This window comes from Heloderma suspectum, chromosome 3 (assembly GCF_057233095.1).
Source record: "Heloderma suspectum isolate Gila_16-S chromosome 3, 16-S_ref, whole genome shotgun sequence".
NCBI classification, from domain to species: Eukaryota; Metazoa; Chordata; class Lepidosauria; order Squamata; family Helodermatidae; genus Heloderma; species Heloderma suspectum.
The window spans coordinates 265,083,452-265,098,010 of record NC_139460.1 but is presented as its reverse complement, the minus strand read 5'-3'; the positions used below and the strand labels follow the sequence as shown (position 1 = coordinate 265,098,010).

Below are 14,559 nucleotides of genomic sequence, written 5' to 3'. Positions count from 1 at the left end.
ATTTTAAAGGGTTTTTATAACTTTTTAATATGTATTGATACTATATTTTCACTTATTAGATATTATGGGTAGAATCCAATTAGCTTATCTCACTGACAGAGCAGCTTCTGTCAGTGATTCTCCCTGCTGCCTGCAGTCCCCCACACCACCTCAAAATCTGCTCCAAAGGGTTGCAGGAGGAGAAAGTGGTGTTGTGTGAGTGGATGTCTGCTTACATGACATTTGATTTCTTCAATTTTTGGAATATTTGGGAGCCTTTATTCCCACTGGGTGCTCAGACATGAGGCCAACGTAGGACATTTTTCTGCCTGAGGCAAAGAACAAGATGGCGCCCCCTCCCGTTCCGTGTACAAAAGCTGCCTAGACTGGCAGTTGAATCTTACTTCAATACTGGGGATGGGACAGCATCCTCCACTGCACCTGAAGGCAACAGGCTAACTTAGGGGGTGCAGGGCAGGCCACATGGCACACAGCTCTTTCCTCCAACACCCTGCTGTCTCCTCCCAGCATCTGCCAGCCGAGGCAGCTGCCTCACTCTGCCTAATGGTAGGGCACGTTTACTTGGAAGCGAGCCCTGCTCAGACCCTATGCATGTTTACTTGGAAGCAATTTCTACCACATTTTGTGGTACCTACCAAGTGTGTTTAGCTTTGTAGCCGTATATCCAAATTCTCCTGATTACGCTGCACATTGTTCTTCCCTTCTTGCCAGCAGTTAGGAGCTGGCCCAGTGGCATGATATCCAAAGGTGACCAGTCCGCAGCTCTCTCTTCTTTAGACATCTCTTCTATCATGAGGGCTGGCCCTCAGGTCTTGTGCAGATTTCACAGGCACCAAGCAACAACCCAGCAGTATATTGTCTGCTCCCATTAATGGCTCAGGTGCTTCAGCTGAATGGCATGGCTCTTTTGACTTACATAGCAGACTCCAAGTGTAGAAACAAGGGAACTACATAGGCACAAACCTGTTTGAGGGTAACAGATTATGCAGTGCATATGTGTTAATTCAAGAAAGTACATGGAACCAAATTTACCTATAGATAGATAGATAGATAGATAGATAGATAGATAGATGAACAAAGGAAACTGCATTACACTGAATCAAACCATTGGTCCATCTAGCTCAGTATTGTCTACACCAGGGGTGGGAAACTTGTGGCCCTCCAAAATGTTTAGCCTACAACTCTCCCATCAGCCATTGCCAGCATAGCCAAGGGAGGGCCACAAGTTGTCTGCCTCCAGTCTACACTGACTGGCAGCATCTCTTCAGTTCAGACAGGAGACTTTCCCAGCCTTACAGGAAATACTTATGACCATTTGTGTGCAAAGCATGTCCTCTGTCACTGAGCTGTGGCCCTTCCATGGAATTTGCTACCACAACTATGGAATTTTTTCCCACAAGATACAGTGATGGCCAACAACTTGAGCCCTATTCAGGCATGCACCTGCTTGTGTGTAGGGCTAAACTGGGTAGGGCACACTTGTAAGCCCTGCCCCCAGCATCCCTGCCACCTTGCTTCCATGTAGCACACACTGAGCATGAAGGTCTGAAGATGGGTCTGTAAGAGTTCCCATAATCACAAACCCTGCCTTATCGACTGAAAGCTCTCTAGGTCTAGGGTGCACAACCTTTTTTTCCCCAGGAGCTGCGTGTGATGCTGGCTTGGGACCTACATGTGTGTGCGCACACATGCAATACATGCACACACATACACATCGCAGTGATCCTGATGTAGCTTGGTCTGACGCAGCTTTCCCTGCAGCAGGGAAAGAACAATCTGTATAAGGTCACTAGGGGAGAGCCTCCCCAGTGATCCCAATACAGATGGCTCTTTCCTCTCTGCTGCTACCAGGGGGGCAAGAAGGCTAGCAACTGGTGGTGGCAGAAGCAGCAGATGCCACATCTACAACAGTACAATCATTGGAAAATTGTGGGGGGGCTAGGCGTTCAGGGCATATGGGGGGGCTGCAGTTAAAGCCTTGGGGGGTTGCATGGCCACTGGGCTGTAGGTTGTATACCCTGCCCTAGGTGAATGGAGGCTTGAGCTTTACTGACTAATTTCTAGGGGTAATTTTCAGGTGTATGGCAGTACCGTATCAAGGAATTTGTACCAAGCACCATTTTCTAAAAATTATCTATACTCAAGCTCAAGGACTACCTATTGCATGTAAGATTTTATTTGTTTGTTTGTTTGTTTATTGCATTTATGTCCTGCCTTTTTTCCTCCAAGGAACTCAAGGCAGCATACATAATCCTTCTCCTCCTCCATTTTATCCTCACAACAACAACCCCGTGAGGTAGGTTGGGCTGAGAGTCTGTGATGAGTCCAAAGTCACCCAGTGAGTTTCCATGGCTGAGTGGGGACTAGAACCTGGATCTCCTGACTCCCAGTCCAACACTCTCACCACTGCACCACACTGGCTTTGCCAAAATTCACTCATTCAGTGGAAGAGAAGCCAAGGCCAGAGAGCTTGTGCCATCAGCTCTCCAGAAGAGACAACAAATGGCCTGAGTCAATTCAGTTTGCACCGGTCCTCCCCAACCTTCCTAGGGCCTACGTAAGGAGTCCTGAGGGTAGGGTGGCCAATCAGTGGAGGCTGGTGGATGTGATGTCAGTGGGGCAGTGAATCCGCCCCGGGTTTCGGTCAGAACTCTAAAGGAGCTATCCAAGGTGTGAAGCTGCCCCACTGACATGGGAGCTACCAACCTCCACTGGTGGCCATTTGTGCATTGCCAAAAAAGAGGACAAAAGAGGCTGCAGATTTGCATACAATTTGCACATGCTACTTTATATGTATTGATTTGCACATTTAGAAAGAATGACTAGAACTTCAGTAGAAATACAACGCATCTCGTTGTAGTGAGAGAAACTGCGACTTCCGTGTCTGCTGTCCAGGTGCTAATTGTTCATGAGCAACTTGAGCCAGGGTGGTGTAGTGGCAAGAGTGTTGGACTAGGAGCTGGGAGATCCAGGTTCTAGTCCCCACTCGGCCATGGAAGCTCACTGGGTGACTTTGGGCCAGTCACAGACTCTCAGCCCAACCCACCTCACAGGGTTGTTGTTGTGAGGATAAAATGGAGAGGAGGAGGATAATGTAAGCCGCCTTGGGTTCCTTGCAAGGGAAAAAAGGCGGGGCATAAATGCAGTAAATAAATAAATAAACTTCAAGGCCCTTGCTGCTCTCCCTTTTTATGGGCCTTTATTTTTAAAAGAGACTTGGATTGGACTGCCCTTCAAATATAAAACTCCCTTCAAAAAGAAAACTGTCCTCTGTAAAGTAGGACATATATGGCATCTTCTTTACCTGGAGAAGGCAGAAAACAAGGCCAGGCCAGGCAGCTACTAACAACAACCTGAAAGAATTCTTCTCTTTTACGTGTTTATCTTTTGTAGTGCTTTTTGTTTGTGTTTTAGTATTTTTGGAACTCTCTCCCCAGTTGCTGCCTTTATTCTCTTTTCAGAGCCAGGGTAAGACATTTTTTATTTGCCTCTGCCTTTTTAGTTTTGTGTGTTGCTTTTATGCTGGATTGTATCTACCTGTTTGTTTTGTACTGGTTTTATCATATTGTTGATATTTTATCAGTAAGCTGACCATGGCTGAGGAGTGGCTAATAAATGCTGTAACTAATTAAATAAATAAATGTTTGAAATGGTAAAGTGCCCCAAGTGCCTTGGAAGAAACACTGTGTGTGTGTGTGTGTGTGTGTGTGTAAATAATACATAATGTATATTCTTTCCCCCAACTGCCTTCAAACTGTTTTGGCAGCCTGTTAATGCAAGGCTCTGGTACCTGCTAAAAGCAAAAGATACTGGAAAGTAAATGAATAACTACAGCTCTGGGGAGGAGGAAAGTACATTTGCCTTCCAGAAAATGCCCCTTTTGTGCCTGCAAGTAGAGATGTAGAAAGTTTGGTGAAAAAGTTCACAGTGCCTTCAGGAGACTCATTTGTGTAGTGACAGGAAGAGAAAGACCAAGCATTTCAGAAAAATATCCCTCCAAAGTGTGAATGCTATATAAGGAAGGTGTCCCAGTTAGAGTAATGGTGTTTTAGGATTTGATTAGTTTTTGAAACAAACATGATTTTCTTTGGGTTGGAACATTTGCCCCGCCCCCTGCTAGCATCCTGAGAGCCAGGCTTCTTTGTCAATATTTGTGGTACATTAATCATCTACAAATAAATTCCCAGACCTTTCTTTGATGCTGATCTAAATAGCAGTTTGTCCTTCCTAATCAGGTAAGAGAACACAGCATTTCTATCTTGCAACCTATGGGGGGCTGTTTCCTTAAGGGAAAGGGGTGGAGATGTCTACAAGATCTGCACTGGAACTCTCCACTTTGCACATTTTCTTCCTTTCAATACCCAGCCCGCTTCATGTGTGCTGAGGTTTCAGTTGCTGGATACCCCTTGCTCTGTAAACTTTGAAAATACATGTGTGCTTGATAAGAAGCATTGGCATCAGCAACAGTAAGGAAGACAATGGACAATCTGTTCCAACTGGATGCCTTCCACAGACTAGGAACAGGATAGCTCAGAGAACTGGCTCCTGTTCTTCTCTGAGCATCAGTCCAGGTCTTTACCAGTCCAGCACAACTATTCTTCTCTCTTTGGATTTGGACAAGTTGTTGTAACAAATGTTTCTATCTTCTTCAACATGCAGATTTTGCAGAGCATCTGCGTTACCATTCCAGTGCATTTAATTGGTTGATTCCAGAAGATAATTAAATGCACTAATAGTCATGAAATATCCTTAGCTTTCAATTCCTTTTACTTCTGTATTTGTTTCTCCTCCCCTTATCCCCATCCCCTGATTTTCACAAACACACATGACTGTTCTCTCCTCCCCTGCTCTTTCATCTTCCTTGCTTGGGGAACAGCAGGTTCATTTTCTTCTCTGTGTAGGTGATCTTCTACAACTCAAAATATTCTACCCTCTTTGGCTGTACAATGGCTAGAGCTTCCTCAGGTGTAGCCTTGCTTTTATTAATCTGCACATTCTACAGTATCCTTTCATATTCATTATCAGGTAGGTACCTGTTATTTACAAAGTGTAGTTGTGGTTGTAGATTAAACAAAATTGGACAATATGTTAATATCCATAGGTGAGACCTAATACGTTTGATTGTTAACACAAGAGGAATTCTATCCCAGATCAATTATGTGACCTCCATTTTACCCACATACTGCTCTAACAGGAACCCTGGGGTTGAACCATATTTAAAGAACTGCAAATGTGTTTCCTTAATGTATTGTTTAATTGGTGTTAAGCAAGGGAGAAATTACCTAGTGTTGCATCCACCTAGCTTATTCCTATAGGTGAGCAGATGTACAATACAATCCTGTGCGTATTTACTTGGAAGCGAGTCTCACTGTGTTCCACAGACCTTACTCTCCAGGAGTTCACCCTGAATTGAAGAAACAGGATTAATGGTGGTATCTCACTCTCCATTCATAGTTTTTATGAGAAAAGATGAGGCAAGCCAGTTTCTAAGGCTTCATAAACGTGCCAACCACTTCTTGGAGGAGATTCGTCCAGGAGATCTGGAAAGGGAATGCATGGAAGAAAAGTGTTCATTTGAGGAGGCAAGAGAGATTTTCAAATCACAGGAGAAAACGGTGAGGAATTGAACTTCAGGAAATCTAAAGCTAGTTGTAGCAGCTGTGATGTACAAGGAAGGGCACCTGTCTAAGTATCCCACAAATGCTGCAAGTCACAAGATCAAATAACCACAAAATAGTCTGCTGTCCCATTCATATAGATCACTGTAGTTGTTACTAGAAAATGTATAACTCACAAGCCATCAATAAATCAACTCCACATTAGAATCAACTAATAAAACTCTTGATTAAAGACACAGAAGTCAGCAGGCATAAAACTTAAGCTGGAGCAACGCATGTACAGCTGCAGCTGAAATTGTGATTTTCTGCCACTTGGCCCCTTTTTCCATTCTCACCATACTCTCAAGTATGGTGGGTGAGGTTTTGCACCAGCTTCCACAGTTTCTATAGCATGTCAAACTAAAGAGGTGGGAGGAGAGGTGGCCCATTTACTTTCCTATGACCCAGATCCCCTGTTAATGGGACCACTTGAGCGCCTCTGTACCAGTAGATCCTGATCTAGCTTCTTCCCTGCTCTGTAGCACAGAAAGTATTCCATCATAAGTGCTTTAATTAAACTCATACACAGCATCATTTAAATTAAATCTTCAAATGTGGAAAGGTTTCTACCACCACCATGACCCTGCCCAAGTTATTGTTCTTTGGCCTATTTACTAATATTTTTCATTTGTATTATTATTTTACAGAAAGAGTTTTGGTTCGATTATGCAGGTAGGAATTTATCTTTTGCTCTTTTTCTGTAGTACTGTGGGCAAGTAATTGATAATACAAACTGAAGTCCTACAAAGGTCTTAGGAGCTTTATTTGGCCCACTTCCACTTGGCCATCATTTATTGAAGACATTTTTGTTCTGGCAGGTTTTTTGTCTGCTGGGCTGAATTGTTTTAGGTTGCAATAGAGTACACTTACCTGGGAGAAAATCCCATTGAACATTCACATGTAACAACAACCCAGAGTATGGTTGAATATAGGTTGAGTATGGCTTATCATTCTATTATGGGTTGTTAAATTGTGGGTTGTTGATAACATGCAAACCCTGTACTATGGGTTAACTATGGGTTGTTAACCACAAACAACCCAGGAAGAGAACCCATGGTTTGTTGCTGGGTTGTGAACACTGGGTTGCTCATGGTTAACAACCCATGGCTAAATCATAGTGCAGGGTTTGCATGTAACAGCAACCCACAATTCAATGACAACCTATACTCAACCTGTACTCTGGGTTCTTGTTATGTGCAAACTAGGTCAATGTAGCTTACTTCTGAGTAGACATGTCTAGGATTGCACTGTTAATGTAGTTTTAGTAGAATGATCTGTATGAGATATGCTTTTGCTGTATGTGTTGAATTTTACTAATATTGTTACTTTTATCTGTAATTTTTGATATTGAAAGCTGTGCTGTATATTGCAATAGAAGGGCAGGGTATAAATTATCATAATAAGTAAATTAAAATAAATACAAAAACCTGCCCTGATTTTTATCCCAAATGTGTCTCCTTCACAACAGATTTAAACCCTTGTAAAGAGAATACCTGTAAGAATGGTGGAGTCTGCAAAGTTAAACACTATATATATACCTGCACTTGTCCCCCAAGGTTTGGAGGGAATCAGTGTGAAATTGGTGAGTGTGGGATATAGGCTGATATTAACTAACTTGTTCCATGTTCGGGTCCTCTCTGCTATCTTGGTTGCAATAGCAATTCTATGTTATACAGCGTGGGACTCTAAAATCTTCCTTAGAGATTACCAGGGGGGAAGGCCTTGTACTGGCACCCTGACTCTAGAATGCTCTCCCAAGACAATCTTGCTTGCCATCTACCATAATGTAATTCGGATACCAGGCAACTTTTTCTTTTTCCCCAGGCCTTTTAATTTGTTTTAGCTTAAAATCTGACTTTTATCTCTGTCATATGATTTTATGCTGCCATTATATGTTTTGTTGTTAATATGTGTTTTTTATTCTATGTATTTTAACTGTTTGAGGTTGGATCCAGACTTAGGGTTTCTCCATGTGGGGCTTTTATCCTACTATTATGATTGGTTGCTGACGGAAGTTTGCGGGTACTTTACATGACATCGTCAACCTCCAGGGCATCTCCTGCACTAAATTACCTTTATCCCACTTTTTTTTAAAGATTGAAGATAATGAGCTATTAAATTACAGCACATTCAATTTCCTCTTGAAAAGAGAAGTTGTGCAATAAGAGGAGCTAGACCACAGCACCATCAAGCGGCTGTATAATGAAACATATAGAACACACAGATAAGGGGGGAAAGTGGGGACAGGGAGGGAAGTTCATGTAAAGGGAGCCTGTCGTGATCCTGCTTTTAAAATGGAAGCAGAAAGCCCCAGTAAACTTGTGGGATTTCAGGCTGGTGTAGAAATGCTCTTAGTCATACATAGAGTAGACCCACTGAAATCAATGGGGCTTAAGTTAGTCATTACTGACTCAAGTCCCACTGGCTTCAATGGGTCTACTTTAAGTATGACTAAGTCTGGATTCAACTCCTTGTATACTTTAAACAAGGGCCAACAAATTTGGGGTGGCCTTGGTGGCAATCATCCAGAGCAGGCTTGGTAGGGTCCAGTCAAGGGTAGGCATGGTTGGACATCTGCCAAAGGCCCACACCCCAGCAGGGGCCCACTGATAAGAGCCCCTTGGAGTTGCTCCTCTTCCTCTTCCTCCTCCTCCTCCTCCTCCTCCTCCTCACCATTGCAGCCTGCTTGGTCACCTGCCTCTTGCTCTGGCCCAGGCAACGGTGATGGTAAAGAGGAGGAGCAGTAGACGCCGCTGCCTACTTGCTTCCTGGCTCTTTGCCTGTCAAGCAAGCAAGTGGTAGCAGTGATGAGAAGGAGAATGAGGAGCAATAGCAGCTGGCGACAATGGCAATGAGAAGGTAGACTTGCTGAGGGAAGGGGCCCATTGAGAGTGCTCTGCCCCAGAGCTCTCAAAACCTGGAGCTGGGGCTGCAAGCTTCCATGCCTCCACTGTCCCTCTCCATCTTGAATCCAAATGAAACAATGCTAAAAAGCATTGTACAGTTGTATATTTTTTTTTAGCATTGTTTCATTTGGATTGTATTCAACTGGTGCCCTAGTTTGTGCTCTCCTCTCCATCTTGGAGCCAGTGAGGGGCGGTGGAAGCGTGTGGGCTGTCTTTGCTTTTATCCTTGTTGGGCGGTTAGAGCTCCCAGCAGGCACAAAGGCAAGCCTCCCCCATCCCACTCCAACTCAGAGCTGGCAAGGCAAGTGTCTTTTGACTCTCCGTCTGCACCCAGCAAGCACAGGGCTAAAACAAATCACAGGCTTCTGTTCATGTTTGGAGCTGAGGGGTGGGGAAAGATCATCCCTGCCCCTTGGTGCCTCCAGTGTTGGGAGGAAGCCTCCAGCTTGTCTCATTTGCCAGAGGCTGGTTGACCTCTCACCATGGTGAGGGGGGCGAGTGAGATGGTCAGACCCTCATGGTTCACAATTCAGAATTTCACCCTCACAATTCACTGAAGAGTGAGATATAAATAAAACACATACATTAAGGAAACAAATATTTTACATCTGGAAGATAAGTCAGAAGCAGCCAAGGTGAGGGAACTCACAAGCATTAATCCAGGAGTCAAGGTATTTGCATGAAACACCATTGTATGCACTTCTGGCAAGAAGATGACAGGGAATTAATTAGCAAATTCATAAAGCAATGTTTTTTCCCACTGGGGAAAAACCCTACTTTCCTAAAATGGCTTTTATCTTTCACAACTGGTACTCCACTCCTATAGAACAGTTTAAGCTGTAGTGGTGCAGACTGTGACTCTCAATGTTGCAATTGTAAAATATCATATGATTCTGTGCCCAGCCAGCTTCTTAGAAAATTCCTGCCCCTTTCCATTCTCTGGGTTTTAGCTGGTGAAGCTTGCAGGCCATCTCTGCGGCACATATGTGTGTCACACACATGCACACACACATACACACACACACACACACACACACACACACACGGGTTCTCAGCATTTAATAACACTCTTGTGTGATCTAGAAACAGAATCCAGGATGTGCCTATGCAGATAAAAGGGCAGGATTTTGCAGACTGGGTAAGCTTAATTCTCAGTGCCAGGAGTCATCAGCTGCAGATTTAGCATGGTGCAGATTTAATCCCCATGTCCACAGTGTTCCTGAGTGCACCCCTTTACTGTGTGAATGGTTACCATTTGTTCCTATGTGGAAGAACAGAAGTGCTGCTCTTGGAGACACTGCTGCAAGGAGGACCACTAGACTGGGTAGAAGAGCCCTCATTTACAGCAATCCCATGGGTGAACATGCATGCATACACCCAATTCATATTTTTATTATTTAGCTTTACAAACCAACTTATTTATGTGGGCTCAGGAGGGGTATTTCTGAGATGACAATGAGGGAGAGGCCTTCTCAGTGGTGGTCCCCAATTGTGGAATGATCTCTGAAATGAGGCCCACCTGGCACCAATATTGTTAACTTTTTGGTGCCAGTTTAAGACCTATCTCATTTCTCAGACATTTGGCAGCATATGATGAGTTTTTAATTGGTCCTGGATCTGTCTTATGGTTATGGTTGTTCTAAGGGCGCAGTCCTATGGGATGCATCCTGGGTACTCATAAGGCCTCTGAACTTGGAGGCTTATGAGTGTACAATTCAGAGTGGGAGGCACCTTGCACCTCCCAGTCTGCATTGTAGCTAGACAGGCAATTTTGCCTGTCTGGTGGAGACTTCGGGGAGCAGGAGGGAAGGAGGCTGGGGATGGCTGGGGATACGTCATATCTCCACGTCCACAGCCTCCAGGAATGCCCTGTTTTACCCCCTACAAGCTTGCATTTGCGAGGTCGTAGCAATAGCCAGCGCAGTTCTCTCTGTGCTGGCCATGAGGGAGCTGGGGATGCTGTCTAGGGGACATAGGATTGCCTCAAAGCTGTTTTTAGATATATGTTGTCTCCATGTATACTGTTCGTGTGTTTTATGTAAATGGTTTTTGTTCAAGCATTGCTCTTGAAAAGCTAACAGTATTGAGGGTGCTGCAGCAACATCCCAAGTAAAATGTATACTTTTAATGCAGAAATGTCTCAATGCTGGTACAAGAATGGTGGCTGCGGGCAATATTGCCAAGATACCGAACAGGGGCTTCATGTGACCTGCTCCTGTGCACTGGGATATATACTAAGTGAAGACGGGAAGATGTGCACACCCTCAGGTAACAATGGCTAATACTTGCTGACTGAGAAGTGTGAGTGTAGCTGCTTAAGATGGCATGGACAATGCTTTCCTCCTCATTTTTGGAACTGCACTTTCCATTTTACAAAGTGTTTTAGGGTCTTTATCTCATTTTGCCTTCCCACTGCGGAGCTAGGTGGCCAGTGGTGGCATGCCCAAGGCCAGGCAAAGAGAGCATCCATAGTTGGGGAGGCTTTGGAACGTGTCTCCAACATCCAGACCAACACTCTATATCAGCCTTCCCCAACTTGGTGCCTGCCAGATGTAATGGACTGCAACTCCCATAATACAGTGGGTATAGGCTGCTGTATATCCACTGCACCACACTAGCTACATACTTCATTGTTTGCCTGGGGTCAAGCTCAGGTTTTGTGAACAGCCGAAGAAGCCCCAACCCCCAAAATCAAAATGAATGGTATCCTAAAGTTGGCCCAAGGGCATTCAGTGAGCTTTATGGATGAGTGGGAATTTGAACCTGGGTCTCCTCAGTCTTGGTATAATGATTCAGTACAGTTAAGAATGTGGGTAAGTTGGTAAGGAATGTTTTTGTTTGCATTTTATTTGTACATTTTTTTCTCAATTATTCGGTGTCCTGAAATGGAAAAAATCTTTTGAGGTATTGAAACGGATTGTTTAAAAAGAAACAGATTGGGGTTCTTTTTAGTTTTCCTGTTTCAATAAGAAATGAGTCGCATAGACTAAGGAACGTCGCGAGGTGTAGTGCCACTCCTTTGCGCTGGCTACACAGCCTACCTTACACTCAGTGGGTTTGTTTTATTTTTCCCCTCTTAAGGCAGCTTTCCCTGTGGCTTGGTTAAGAGATCCACGCGCTCTTATTGGGACGGATCCTCTGAAGGCAACCAAACTAGTGTTTGGGTTACGGCTGGACTGAACGAAACAGTGGCTCAAGAGAACTTGGCCAGTTGGCATCAGATATCAGATGCTCAAGCTTCCTCTGCGGGGCTGAACCAGACGATGGCACAGGGAGAGGCCGAGCAAGAAAGAGCTGGAGAGCTGCAGGAAAACATCACAGAAGGGGATTTACCTAGCTGGCTAAACTTCAACGCCACTGATGAAGAAGAGGATCCCAGGGTAATTGGAGGGTCCTTCTGCCACCCAGGACACTGCCCCTGGCAGGTACTGTTATTTTTCTTGAAGAATTTGACAAAATGGCCTCAATAAGGCGGCTATCGGGCAGTATAGAAATGTAACAAACAAACATCTCACATGGTTGTAGCTGCTTAACTGCCTGGCCAGGACACATGACCAGTTAAGTATCTTTAATCAAACAGCATAAAACTCAGCATCTGACTAAGTGTCGTGGCCTCCCCTTGAATGGCACAGCTCTGCCCCACAAGGGAAGAAGAGTGCTGATGGTGGATGGTGTTATTAGGATTATTGCAACCCTTGTCCCATCATGCCAGTAAGGAGCAGTTTGCCTGTAAGGAGCTGATCCTGCTATGGGCAAAGCATCTCCCAAAGCATACCCCTCACAGGGGTGTACCAGCAAATTTTGAACTACATGACAGTCCCCATTGCCAGGCCCGCAAGGAGGGTCCAAAATTATAGGCAGCTGCGTTGATCCATATCAACAAACCAGTTCTAACGGTTATCATCTCCACCAGCAGCAGGGCTTTTGCAAAGCTAATGGATCTTAATTTCTCATTCAAGACCAAGCCCCCCCCTGCCCCCCCAACTGCATTTTAACAGGGCACAATATATTGTTGCTGGGAAACCCCCTCCCCCTCCCCAGCTACCTTGAGGATCGCAGGTAAACTCAGAGGGAACAGGGAATTCTGTGGGGTGGCAGATGAGTCCCTGTTAATAAAAAGTCCCAGTGCTGCATCCCTGCAAGCCCTGGCTCCACTACACCACTGGAGAGACACCACTGTATCTTTTTGTAGAACCTTCTTCCTGCACTTCTGATTCAGTGCTAGATAACTGAACAGTCCCCATGCAGGTATTTCTTCAGATCTCCTTATGTGGCTTCTTACCACTTACTCATCTCCATTTCATTGGATTTGTTTTCTCACCATAGCTTCTTTAGTTCCCTACTCCAACCTCTCTGCAGTAGAGGGAGTCAGTGCCCGGCTGAGTGACTCATCAATGATGCTTTTCTTTTTTCTAGGTACTGATCCAAAATAAGAGAGGTTATGGTTTTTGTGGGGGCAGCTTAATCAGCAGTCAGTGGGTGCTCACTGCGGCGCACTGCCTTGATATCGTTAACCCACATCAAGTTACTGTAGGTGAGTGTTACAGAGCCACCAATGCAATCAAAAGGCCACACAATGTTACACATGCCCAAGAAGAGGCAATGGACTCTTCCATCCACCTGAGCATTCCAACTTTCCTATTCTTAAAATAAATTTATTTCTAGCCTTCGAGGTCATCGAGGCAAGTGTGAACACGTTGGCTTGCATCCAGGGTCTGCCTTCAGTTGACAGAAGGGCTCTGTCCAGTGTTCGGGAGTCCCCCCCCCCCTGCACTGCAGCTCACTCTAGTTGGCATGTTCCCCTGATCCTTCGTGCAGCATTTTCAGGGGACTGGAGGGACTGCCGTGGGGAGGAAGGGGTGGGGAATTCCATGTCCACCAGCCCAATTGCATGTGCCTAAATCTGAATCCAACCCCAAACAACAGTTTTTCAACATGATTTTCAGGGCTGAACAAATTGCCATCCTAAGTGAAGTCTGGAGGTGGTGGAAGCTGTTTCATCAGAGTGAGAGACTCATTTTTGAAATCCAAGTGAACAGCCTTCCACCTATCTGGAGGGCACCAGATTCAGGAAGGTGGCAATAGGCAATTCCACAAAGAAGAGATTGTCTGACCTCAGAACATTCTGGATTTACATAATCAACATTTAAGCGGTATCTTTGGATCTTTTTCCTCTTTTGCTTGAGGCTATTTTTAATTCAGCTCTCGTTGTTTTCTCCTAGCAACAGCAACTAGCTGCACAAAGGTATCCAGTGAGTTTACACTTTCATTTGCCTTTCAGGGGACTTTGACAAATATCAGAGAGAACGGGATGAACAGAAAGTGCGGGTGCGACAGTACTGGAAGCACCCTCAGTATGACCCACAAAACTACAACAACGACATTGCTTTGCTCCAGCTGACCAGTGACATTGCTTTCAGTGAGCACGTGCTCCCTATCTGCCTTCCCAACACTAAGCTAGCTACTTCACTGACTGAAGAAGGGGCACAGGGAATGGTTAGTGGATGGGGGGCTACGCATGCCAAAGGGAGGTTAAGTCGCTTCCTCCTTGAAGTCCGATTGCCTGTTGTGAGCATGGAGACTTGCAGGCAATCGACAGAGAAGCTTATTACCGACAACATGTTCTGTGCCGGGTATGATAGAGAAACTCGCGACGCATGCGAGGGAGACAGCGGGGGACCTTTTGCAGTAGCTTATCGCGGGACTTGGTATCTCCTAGGGATTGTCAGTTGGGGGGAGGGTTGCGCCGAGGTGGGGAAATATGGGGTCTACACAAGAGTATCCAACTACATTGCATGGATAAAAGAAATAATTGAAAGTACAATTGATGCAGGTGGATTTTTACAGTCCCTGCAATGAAAGCCATTCTGTACGAGACATAGTTTTTGCACATTTAGTTAAGCATTTAATACTTGCTTAATTTGCAAGTATTAAATGCAAATACTTGGTTGCACAGATGACATTGCAGGATTGCTTCCTCACTACTGATATGTTGC

At 44.8% G+C, this 14,559-nt stretch overlaps 1 protein-coding gene across 2 annotated transcripts; it reads left to right on the top strand.

Annotated features, from left to right (window-relative positions):
• Window positions 1–4,186: 4,186 nt before the first annotated feature.
• LOC146351182 (coagulation factor X-like) lies at window positions 4,187–14,559 on the top strand. 2 transcript variants are annotated; one of them, XM_084846777.1, is made up of 9 exons: window positions 4,187–4,235; window positions 4,902–5,025; window positions 5,455–5,615; window positions 6,305–6,329; window positions 7,126–7,239; window positions 10,697–10,831; window positions 11,645–11,988; window positions 12,980–13,097; window positions 13,845–14,559. In XM_084846777.1, the coding sequence occupies exons 2-9, from the start codon at window positions 4,947–4,949 to the stop codon at window positions 14,420–14,422; spliced, it is 1,554 nt and encodes a 517-aa protein (XP_084702903.1). In that variant the 5' UTR covers window positions 4,187–4,235; window positions 4,902–4,946; the 3' UTR covers window positions 14,423–14,559. The 2 variants fall into 2 exon arrangements, with proteins under 2 accessions (XP_084702903.1, XP_084702902.1); XM_084846776.1 differs by lacking the exon at window positions 4,187–4,235 and having other exon boundaries at window positions 4,600–5,025.